We start from the raw sequence: 12,472 nt of genomic DNA on the forward strand, positions 1-12,472 counted from the left end.
TATTGGTAACAGGTGAATTTTTCCCTCTAAAATCAGTATTGGTCTTGAAAATTGGTTGGGCTCTAATTTATAGTTTAGTCTAAGTAGTCAGCTTTTTCCTACTGGATTCTTTTTTAAACAGAATTTTAAAATAGATTCTGGGAGTCAGTGGATGAATTAAAAGCAGCTGCCTGCGAGACACAGACAGACGGGTAGAAACAGAGGGAAACAGACAGGTAGGCAGAGCGCCACAGACAGACACATACTCCATTCTGAGTCAGCTGTGGGCTCCGGATCAAAGGTCTGTCAGCGTCAGTCAGTGCAGACACACGCAATGCCAAAACACTGCGTGAACCTACTGAACCTTTTCACCTGAATCTCATCCAGCTCAAATGCACACATTGTGAAAACGTTAGGCACAGTCTGTCAATCAATAGTGCCACCATTAAGATGTGTGACAATGCAGTCTGAGAGATGTGTCACATTTCTGGAAAACAACCCAAAAAGCGTTTCGGAGGCCTCATTCATGTAATCATGAATGAAGGATGAAGTAGTTTTCAGTGCATGAATGAGTGAATGCCAAAATGAGCATGCTCATCTTGTGTTTATACTGCAGTATGCATGATGGAATATGCAGGTTTACATGCTCAAATGATGCATTTGAGCATGTATGCATGAGTCACACCAATATGATTTTAGTTTGTGTGGCAGGACCAGAGCACAAACTCTCTGCTCCAACTGTCACAATCATGATTTTAGTGAGCTTGTCATCCTGCAGGAGCTGATAAATCAAATCCCTCCATAATAAAAACACATTTTCAGTGCATTAGGCGTATTAAAACTTTTATAATTGCAATGCATTTTTTAATTATTGTTTAAAAGAAATTCTTCATCGAGGGAGAAGACAAAAGAAGACATCTCTCCACTAATAACTTGTGAGCCTATGGGAGGCTGGGAACCCCTGGACTAAACTCCTTAACTGCATTTAAAGTATTCAAAACTAATTATACCTTGTTTAATTACAAGTTTTTACACAGCAGCTGCTGACGCTTACCCACAGATGCATTAGATTAAACAATCTAATAAAGCATTTATATTAATATATCACTCACACGTTAATTTACAGCTAAGTAAGATTTATAATTGAGGACTTTTGAGAATATTTGCAAGGTTGTATTGGTACTTTTACTAAAGGAAACGAATACTTTCTCCACCACTGTCAACTAATCATGTATGCTGGAGACTCCAGGGCTGGAAAATGAAGCCAAGTGCCAAAAACTGCAGTTCTTTGAATGACCACTTGGGGCTGACTCCAAAAACAAGTCAATCCCCATTGACCCCCATGTTAAAATGTCCAACTTTACAGAACAAATAACATGTCATGACAACTGTCAGGGGGGTGAATTTTCATAATTTTTAAAAACTCATCAGTTTGAATTCTATCGAGGCTTAAAGTTATACATATAGTAAAGGTTTGGTCGCTTTGAGTGACAGGAGGCTGCCGTCACAAGTGGTGGGTTTCAGCTACTAGGTTACATTTGGCCCACCTCAGCTCATCATTGCTCTGCATTTTTGCCCATTTTTGGATTACCTGGGAGTTAGGAGAAGTCAGGCACTTCCAAGGGGGTGACGGCTGGAGCTTAAACACTTTGAGCTTCACTTTGGCTCATCAGAGACAATATTTTATACAGTCAATGCTGCCCACACTGTTATATGCTGGAGGGACTTAACCATAGGGTCTGGTGAATCAAAACAACAAGCTAGAAGCTGCACAGACCTGTTGGTTATCAGAAGAATCAGCAGGATGAACATAAACAGGGAGTCATTTGATTCAATGTTTGAAATATCACCAAATATTACACAATACTGTCGGGCAAAGTGCCGCTGCCAGTGCCCATCGCTGTTGGCTGACAGTCATCGACCGCCGAGCCCAACATAATGATTTAAAAGTACTTCCACATTCCAATGAAATTCGTTGCGTGCTTTGCGGTTACAATTGTGATTCATCAGTGATGCACAGATTGATTCTGCGAGTGCAGCTGAAGTGTCCCAGCTGGTGGGACACTGGGGCTGTCAGTATTTACCAAAATCAAGTTCAAAAGATTCCCAAGTAAAAGAGAATTTCAAACTAATTCAAACTTTGAAGTTATCAGAATAATTTTCATATAAAAGCTCATGTCTTTCCGTAGCATCACAGCAATCCAAAACAATTATTGTCATTGGTAATTGCATGTTGCCTTTGGACAGAGAAACACAATATCATCATCCATCATAATAATGCCAGTTCTGTAGAGACTGCCTGGCCCTTTTACATAATGGAGCTTTAAGTACAGCATTTATGAGGAATCTTGGATGGTAATGTGCTTTTTTTTGTTGTGAAATAATTCATTTTGGGCCGTAAAGGTGTTCAGATTTTCAATGAAAGTGGTTCACAGTGTAAAATTAACAGCCCCTGCCAATGATCTGATCTAACAGCCTGAGAAGGATGAACATAAGTTGCACCAAAGGTCAAAGTATAAAGCAGTTTGATAGTGATAAAAACACCAGAATTGACACACTGAGATCTGTAACACTTTTAATTATGGCTTTAAAGTTTAATACAAAAAATGACTTTGATATAAATCTTTTCTGACCACTGGATCAGAATTCCCTTTTCTGTAACAAAATGTCTAGATGAGCTTTTATAGCATATACATAGGCAGCGAGCTGGAACGTCCTGTTTAGTCCTTTACAGTTATCTCTATTCCCTTTATTCTCTTGGTCTGATTAAACAGACCGAGATCAGAGTCCTCTGAGTAACACACACACACAGACACACAGACACACACACACACACACAGACACACACAGACACACACACACACACACACACACACACACACACACACACACACACACACACACACACACACACACACACACACACACACTCTGTTTCCTTTTTACCTTTCAGGCTGAATTTGCTGTCTTTATTTCACAATTCATAGTCCTTGAGATATGGTATCAGCTTTCCCTGCAGATTACTGCCTTGGATGGGTTTTCTATTTCTTTGCTGTGGGTAATTTCCATTTCACGCCACAAGAAATTATACCTGCACCTTGAATCCAGTCCTGCAGACATCGATCCAAGGCCACGGAGGAAAAAAATCTTAAAGTATGCAGTCAAATACGCTATACAGGGGATATTAGCGTTATTAAATGTCTTAATATATTACATTGCTCCCCTTTACCCTCTTTTCTATATACACATGCTATCTCTTTATTTCCTATACCTGAAATGTATTGTCAAAAAAAATTATACATATCACTTGGTGTGCATAGATAATGATAAAGTGCAAATAGTATTTGGTTAAAAAAAGCTTTATAACGCAATTTCCCTGTTTGCTTATGACTTGGTCCAGTCTTTAAAGCATGTAGAAAGAAAATCAAGTCGGTCATTGGTGTTTATTGTATGGTTGGTCCTGATGTGTCCATCTGTGGTATCAGTTCATCTAAATGTTTTTCCAGTTTGCTCCTGTGTCAGTACATATTTCTGATAGCAAACAACATCCACTGGAGTTTCTTTGTCTCCCAGCTGCTTGGTTGTAGTTCCTCTTCCACCCTGGTGGGGGCAGTGTTTCTGTTGAGCTCTACTTCTCATCCACCATTAGGATTTCCTCGGGGATCTTCTCCTCTGAGTCGGAGCGATCTGACAGCTTGTCCAGGTACTCCATGTCGTCGAAGCGCTCAGCAACACACTGGGCTGTCAGACGGGCCTCCGGGTCGTGGTCCCAGCACTCGTCTATGGAGGCGCACACCATCTGGATGCCCTGCACGGAGAGCAGTGGAGCACAGATATAATCAGTCAATAATACAGACCTGGGGCAAGTCAGGCTGAGACAGAATATCATCACCTCAAGCTGAAACTATGAATGTTCATGTGTGTTTATGTGGGTCAAACTGTGTCTGTGTACCAGAAATTTGTCAAACTTGTGCAGTCTAATACACCAGTCCTGCAAGAAATCCTCCCTTCATGACAGTTAGAGTGCTTATTTTGTATTACATTTGTTTAAATGGTAATAATTAGGAGACTATCATTCTAATGTAAGATTATATAAGTGAGCTTAAAGGTGCCCTGTGGAGTTTTCTTGAAAACAAACAAAAATTATGTTTACATTTAGAGTAAACACTATGTGTGTCCTTGAGGTCTAGCAAAAGTGCATTTTCTTCCTCATAAAACATTTAATATATCATTTTTTCAGTACTTTTTATTTTTTTTATTTTTTTTAAGATTATTTTTTTTGCTTTTTTGATAGTGACAGATAGAAAGGGGGTGATAGAGGGGAAGACATGCGGCAAAGGGAGCTGAGGCCGGATTCGAACCCGCAGCAAGGACTCAGCCTACATGGTAAGCGCTCTACCAGTGTGAGCTACCGGGACGCCCCTTTCTTCAGTACTTTAAATGTGTATTGTTTACATAAGCTTGCAGTCTTCTTCTTCCCTGCTGTGTGAAACTAGTGGCATGTGTGTCCTCATGTGTGCAAGAGACAAACAAAACAGGGACAAACTCATAAAAAAAACAAAAACAAAAAAAAAACTCCTCAGTATTTTTGCTAGAGGTTTACTGTAATGAAGAAGAGTCAATATAAGCACTGGAGCTTAACTTACCAATTCATTGATAACCACTTATCTGTTTATGATCTCCAGTTTATAATTCTATTTCTGCGGTCCACACAAAAATTATAGTCATGCTAAGACTTGTGTGTTTTGATGCAGAAAATCCAGGTAGAAAGTTCAAACATAAGTGCTGCCAACAAAGCTTTGCAACTTTCATCATTGCCATCCATGATGTCCCGAGCCAAATAAATGTCCAAAAACATCGCTGACAGGTTGAACAAAAATTCCACAGCTGCTTTGGCTATTGTTCAGCTTTTTGTAAACTAAATGGAAGTACTGGGTGACAGTATTTTTATATTTTGACAAGAGATTGACATTTCTTTGTTCCGTTATTTCAGTAACAACACAAAAATATTGTCCAAAGAACAACAGGATGACTATATTGTTTGCTTGTGTGTATGAATTGCATCTCAAACACTGTTGTCTCTTTAATCTGCCATCTGTCTAATTTTACTCATTTTTGCGAACGGGAAGAGCTCCTAGTTTTGTCCCTTTTAGTGTTGTCTAAATACTGGGATTTCTGACTGTAATTAAATACCTTGAAAAATGATTCAATATTTTATATTTGCTATTAACATTTGTTATACCACAGGGACATCACCCACATCATTGAGGGCATAAAAGTTTAGATTTGTATCAAATGATAAATGTAATTTGTCTACAACATGACAACGACAACTTTTGTTTACTTGCAGAGAACAGCAGAATGACTGTAGTTAATATAAACAAACAATATAGGCAGCGAGCTGGAATGATAAACAATAATTAAAACTTTTTCACATTAATGAAAACAACATTGTTCTTGAGATTTGCAAATGTTATAGTCGAGGTACTCTGCACTTGCATGTTGTTGTTTTTAAGCCACATCGCTCGTGGATGTAGTTGCTGCAGTAAACAGTCGTTTTACAACAATCTGCTGTATATGTTAGGTTGTTGTGAAAAAGTAACAAGACGTGTTTGAGTTGTTATGTTCAGCAAATGAAACTATAAAGTTAAGTGTGAACTGAAGCTGCGGTCCACAAGTTGTTAAATGTTACATCATCTTTAATGAGAAAACACCATAAAAAACCCACAAAGTTTTGTATTAAACTGTAGCAAATGAGACAAATTAAGAAAAGACAGCTGGTGTCTTTAAAATGGCACTGTGAGTATCAAACGTGTTATAATGTTCAGTATTGTTATGTATAAAATAAAATCAATGTTTCTGACACTTTGACAGATATTATGATATAATGATATATTATGAGCACTATCAGTGTGTATGCTGTCCTATGTGCTGTTATAAAAACTTTTTTTTACACAATATATAACGCAGAAAATGTCGCTTGGCATGATTTAGAAATGGTATTAGCAATTCTTTTTTTTTTCTAAATAGTCAGCAATTGACTGAAACTGAACAGTAATATGCCAATTTATTTTATTCATATTTGTTCTATATTTTATCAATTATCATTTATAGAATTGGCTGGCAATGCAATACATTGTTTGCATAATCTCTCATAATGTATAAGAATTTTTAAGAAAGTTTAAGAAAGTAAAGAAGAAGACTAAGTGCAGTGTACACTAAGACTAAGAGTAATGTAAAAACTGGTGCACAATCCATAAAAAAAACATTCACCTCCGCAAACAGGAGATCATGGAGTTAAAACATGAAATCTGCACAGCAGCAGTTTTCATTAGACAGCATGGAAGTGCATATGTGTGTGTTTATGTGTGTGTGCTTGGTGTCTCTTACTGGGTGATTGATCCAGCTGTTGGGGATCTCAGGTCGTCCTCTGTCTCGGAGAACACTGTCCTTCATGCTCTCTACACACGGGTGTTCCCTCAGGTTCCCAAAGGGCGGCTCGTACTCTTTCACCTCTGCATACACACACACACACACACAAAAAAGAAAAATCAGCCTGAGAACTTATCAAACAGGTGAGCTCCGGCTGTTTTATTGAAGCAATACAGTTTGAAACAGATCCACATGCACTGAAAGCTACAGCTCTGTTGAATAGAGAGGCGAGATCAGATGGCAGAGCCCAACAGCGCACACATCAACAACACCTCTCAAAGGATTCACTGTGTGCTCTAAATTAAAACTGCAGGTTGCAAACTTTAAATAGCACCGCAGCAGCACAAACAACTAAAAGAATCCGGTGCTGCTGATAGAGGGGCCGAGGGGGAGATTTGCTGAAGAGACACACTTATTATTATCACATTTTTACCCTCAGCGTCGATGGGCTTAAAGTATCTCACCAACGCAGCTCTGGCTTTGTGTCAGCTCTCTTACACAACAAAATCCAGGGTGCTTGTCAAAAGCAATTTACCAGTTGAGTTTACTCAGGGCGAGATTTCAAAGCACTGGCGTGGAGCATATAGCCCGGAAACGGCGGGTCAAGAGTTTCCAAAGAATATTTATCTGTACATGAATTAATGTATCCTCGGAGTGAAACAACAAATCAAAGTCCAATTTGCCTCGAAGCGTGAATAAAGAAAACACAAGTTTCAGGGAATTCATAGAGATAAGAAAATTACTGTGTGACGAATGTTGAAATGACAAGTGGATTTTCAATAATTAAAACATGACCAAGAGAGGAAATGGCAAATATCGCCTCGACAACAAGACAAAAGCCCTCAAACAGCAAACAGACAAAAATAACACAATTTCCACTTGTTTATTTTAGGCTGTACATGTTTTCTCTCTAACATGTAGTGCTCTTTATCAACCTAATATAGGAATACAGACTAATGGAACTAGATGGCACTCATCTTGTGGTGCTAAAAAAAACACCACAAGTACACGTGCCAACCTGTATCACTGCGCAGAAATAGTATTTGATTCTTCTAAGACTTTTGCACAGTACTGTATGTATTTTTGAATTTTGGGTGAACTGCCCCTTTAAATCAATGGTCACAGAATGGATAGCTTTGAGAAATTCCTCTCTAAGAAAGGCACATATGTACTTCCAGAGTACACATAACTATCAGCTTGAACCTGACTGAGTGAATAAGTCTAAGACAGAATCAGTTGTATTGCACAATAAGTATTACTGCATTTTCTCAATAAGTCAGAAATGTATAGTTAGTCATGAGTACCGTCAATTACATGACTAACAATGATGATGGGAATCAAAAGTAAAACCCTATAAAATATGCAGTATCAGCTGGTAGTGGCTACAGAGTAACTGCTTTGCAATTTAGGTCTTTATTTGGATAAAATTAGACTATATTGCATTTACATACTGTTAACCTGTTACTGTTGTTGTTCAGTTGGATAGCTTTGAGAAATTCCTCACTAAGAAAGGCACATATGTATTTCCAGAGTACACATAACTATCAGCTTGAACCTGACTGAGTGAATAAGTCTAACACAGAATCAGTTTTATTGCACAATAAGTATTACTGCATTTTCTCAATAAGTCAGAAATGTATTGTTAGTCATGAGTACCGTCAATTACATGACTAACAATGATGATGGGAATCAAAAGTAAAACCCTATAAAATATGCAGTATCAGCTGGTAGTGGCTACAGAGTAACTGCTTTGCAATTTAGGTCTTTATTTGGATAAAATTAGACTATATTGCATTTACATACTGTTAACCTGTTACTGTTGTTGTTCAGTTATCATTTCTTTTTCTAAGTGTGCATACAAACCTAATGTTGGATTTGGCCGCTTTGAAACCTTTAATTACTGAAAGAATACACCTACAATGCAGTCCCAGTCACTGACTGTGCAATTAGCAGTAAATCCAGCTCTAAACACACACAGGCTACAAACATAAACTGAATTAAAAGGCACAGCGCGGAGTTTTCTTGCATTTTCCTGTATATAAATCTGCCCCACAGAGTTTATATGAGTGGAACAAAGCATTACCAGCCAAGAACATGTTCTCTGTATTCTGTGTTTGTCAACATTTCCAAATAAAAAATAATGAATAGAAAAAAATCTACTGTGTAATAAAGTGTTGATTCTTCTTCTTAGTATACATTCTGTAGGATGAACCAGATGAATCTCATTTCACTCTTCAAAAACATGTTAAAAAGACTCACAGGGAGTTATAATGCCTGCAGACAGGCATTGGAGGCTTCAGGGACACAGACTAGAGGGACAGAGGACTCTTTTCAGAGGCTGAAACTTCCTATTTTTCTTTTGCTCTGGTTTGGTACTGAAGCTTAAACACAACCCCACCCAACCATCCGTCAATATTTAACAAAAAAGGACACTTTTCTTTTTGTTTTGACAGGTCTGAGGGAGTGTATAACTGTGTTCTGGGCTGAAAACCCACTTTGTAAACCGTTGGGCAAACATGTTTATGTGTTCATCTCCAAACAATGGGTCCAAAATATATGAATCATTCCAATGAGCACTTGGCAGTCAGTGTAAACAAAAGTGTGTATTCCAGGATGGAAAAATTGGCCAACCCTGCTCTAAAAGGACAAGATGTTTTTTTTTCTAGGCAAACCTTAAATTAAACTCTGAACTAGCAAAAGCTATTGAAAACACAACACAGGGCAGGCGAGGAATGCTGCGGTTTGCAGAAGTCACACACTGCATATTGACAAGATTTCTGCTCAGCAATGTAACAAGTTCCGCAAAGTAACAATGAGGAACTTACACTGTGTCTCCTACGACAGCTGACATGTTGCAATGTGAATTTTGCAAAGCTGGCACATATTTCATCCTTAATGTCTACTTTCCATGCCAGTTGTCAGCCATGCCTGTAGAAACTGTCTGGGAATCTGCAGCCAAGAGAAACTCTGTTAAATTTAGTTACGACGGCAGACTGGGAAACTTCTCCGTGAGGGTCACCCTTCAGGAGCTTTGTGATATACATCCAGGACTGATAGTTAATGAGCATACGGCCTCTTTCACGTCTCCTAGTGAACGACCATGTGCTTCACTCAGGCTGATTAATATGGACAAAATACCTAAAATCCTTATCTCTTTATGTGTATTTTCATTTTTCAGTACATCACGATACAGCATGTTTTCTTGTAATTCAATAAGTTAACAGTCCTCATGAAATAACACATGGTAAAGTCTATTTTCTCTACTCCAAACAGCGCCTTTATGATTCGCTCCAACTATGTTCCCATGTGCAAGGATCAGAACATAAAGTGCTGTCCAAACACCATAAATATTGTTTGAAACACAGTTATATAACATATATAAACACTATAACATATAGAGAATAATAGGTGTTCAGATATTAATGGCCAAGCCAAACAGGACCTAGACAAAAAGAGAGAACCACAAACTATCTTAAGTTGTTACAGAAAAGTTGAGTGCGAGTATAATCTAAACCAGCATCTGATGTTGTGTTTGATATTCTTGGTCTACTGCCTTTCACATTTTTGTCTAATTACGCTCAACAAAAAAAAAAAGGAAAAGAAATCCTATTACTTAAACACATAAATAATGCAGGAAAAAAAATTGGATCCAAAGAGACATTCAACATGTGCTTGGAAATGAATTAGTAATGTGATCACAATAACACTGCCTGTTTCCCAAAGTCTGTCTGAGTCTTCAACAACAGCTTGACTAATCCACTCCCAGCCGCCTCTGCTGCTTTTCATTAGGCTGCGGTGGCTGTGACACTTGTTTTGTGTTCCTCACAGGTTGTTAAAGTCATTTAGTACAGATGTATGCGTGTGCGATACACGTTAGCAGGGCTTACTTTTATACATATGGCACTGACTCACCCTGGAGACTTAACCCTACCATTAACTATAGCTGATACATGCCCTAACCCTCACCTAACCCCATTAAAGCAGAAAACTATTTTAGCTCTCGCTGGATGCAGCTTCAGTGAAACCAAATTGGGCGCACACATTTTGTCCCTAATTCGTCCACAATCAAGCGGTTTGAAATCCCAAATTTGTCCCCAAATGTGGATTATGGCCGACCCCACACACACACACACACACACACACACACACACATACACACACAGGACCATCAGGCCCTCCAGTCCTGGAGGAGTTGATGTTCTGACATCTGGAGAGCAGCTGCCCTAACCTCTCTTCCTCCCCAGTCTAGCCCAGCCTCTCCCTCTAGGGACTGAAGGCATTTCTCAGTCTGCAGCTCCACATTCACTCCACCATTATCCCCCCGTGTAGCCCCACCCACCGGAGGAACGCCCTCATAGTCTTTCCAAGCCCTAAATCTGGACCAGCTAAATTATACAGGGGAGACATTTTAGGGAACAGAGGCAGAGATAAAAAGGCCTGAGCCCTGAATCCAGCTTTTCCTTCTTTTCCGAGGTGTGTTGATCTCTCGGTTTCCCCCTCGCTCTAACTTGTCCTCTGTCTTCAGAGTCTGGGAAGATAAAGAAACCAAAGTGATGGCTCATGGCTGGCTGACTGGCGCTGCAGACAGACGGCTGTGTTCTTCTCGCCTGGCAGATCTCAGATCAGACCACGGCCCCAGGAACTGTGACAGAGCGGCTATGTGGCTGCCTGCCACCGAGACACAGAGCGCTGATCAGACATCTGTCTTCCACACACACACACACACACACGCAGGTGGCATCTGAGACAAGAGGAAACCAGGGCATCACCCCAGCCATTATAATGATGCCCTGGGATGTGTCACTCTGAGTTTCTCTGTGTGTGTACATGTGTTCATATTTTGTCTCAAAGGAGGTAAGGATTCAGGGTGTCATTAGTGACTCACTGACCTCCAGGGACAACTTGGCAGCTTCAGGAAGTACACGAGGCCAGCAGTGTGAAAGCATGAAACTCTTGAAGTGCACTCTGTAAACACATCAGTTTTACTCTTGTGGCGCTCTGATTTCCAGAATCAATACCAGATCTCTGCCAGCATACAATCCATGAGGAAATTTTTTTAGCTGCCAGTGGAGCAAAACCAAATTACTGCATCTCATTTACGCAGCTTATTCTTTCCACTTTCCTCAGGCTCTGTCAAGGTAGGAGGCTGCCTGTGTTTGTACAACGTTTTAACCTTTCAGCATGAGAGCGTCTCCTCGGGTTTTGGCCTTAATGAACTACAGATTTCACCCGTCGCCTTGTCTCGGAGACATGCCAAGTCTGGGAAAAAAGTGGATAGAGATATACAGAAAAACACATGAACCATTCCAGCTGCTTCTATCTGTCGACTCTATTCTGGTCCAGGGGTGGAACGGGAACCCCTCTACTTCCCCTTTCTTCCAGTAAATCTACGCTAGCTTGTCCTCCCTGTCTGCCTGATGGCTGTCTACAGAGTTTGGGTGCAGTGGGAGAGTGATTAACTGATGCTTCACCTGCCCGAGGGGAGGAAGAAAAGAGACAGAATAATGTCTAGGAACTGAGCTAGTAAAAGTGGCAAGTTTAGAACTTTTTGTACAAGGACACTCAGAAATATGTTCACACTGGGTCTAAAATAATGTTTGCTACAGTGTACAGAGTTTCCAGCATGGTTGTCCTACGTCACTCCTACTATTTATTTTAGCCTTGGAACCATTAGCTACATCTATTTGAAGAAAAAAAGAAAGAAATAAAAACATGTAGAGGGAAGGAGTCATCAGCACAAGCTTTTTTTTATAAACCTCAATTCCTCCCTTACAAATATTCTCCAAGATATAAAGACACAGGAATGATTGGCATGAATTAAAAAGCAATGCTCATATCTGTAAGCTGCACATCAGATATGGTTTTCTATTTCAATCTTTAATGTTTCCATACTGGTATTAAATACCTTGGCATGTCACTAACTCCAGACTTGGACACAAGTGTAAATCTGAATGTAATACCAGATTTACAGAACATAGAGCAACATTTTGCTTCCCCTGTCAACATCTTTTTTCAGTCTCATCACCTCTGTCATGATGCCTCCATTAGTCGTGTCTCCATC

At 39.6% G+C, this 12,472-nt stretch overlaps 1 protein-coding gene across 1 annotated transcript in view; it reads right to left on the reverse strand.

Moving 5' to 3' along the window:
- Positions 1 to 2,537: 2,537 nt before the first annotated feature.
- The window catches only part of LOC131985515 (TGF-beta receptor type-2-like), a 28,905-nt gene continuing 18,970 nt past the window's right edge, over positions 2,538 to 12,472 (reverse strand). The window contains exons 6-7 of the mRNA XM_059350668.1: positions 6,370 to 6,494; positions 2,538 to 3,787 (exon numbers count right to left, since the gene is read on the reverse strand). Coding sequence (XP_059206651.1) covers positions 3,608 to 3,787; positions 6,370 to 6,494 — 305 coding nt within the window. The 3' untranslated portion in view covers positions 2,538 to 3,607. The remainder of the gene's footprint in view (positions 3,788 to 6,369; positions 6,495 to 12,472) is intronic.

Source organism: Centropristis striata, chromosome 14, assembly GCF_030273125.1.
Source record: "Centropristis striata isolate RG_2023a ecotype Rhode Island chromosome 14, C.striata_1.0, whole genome shotgun sequence".
NCBI lineage: Eukaryota > Metazoa > Chordata > Actinopteri > Perciformes > Serranidae > Centropristis > Centropristis striata.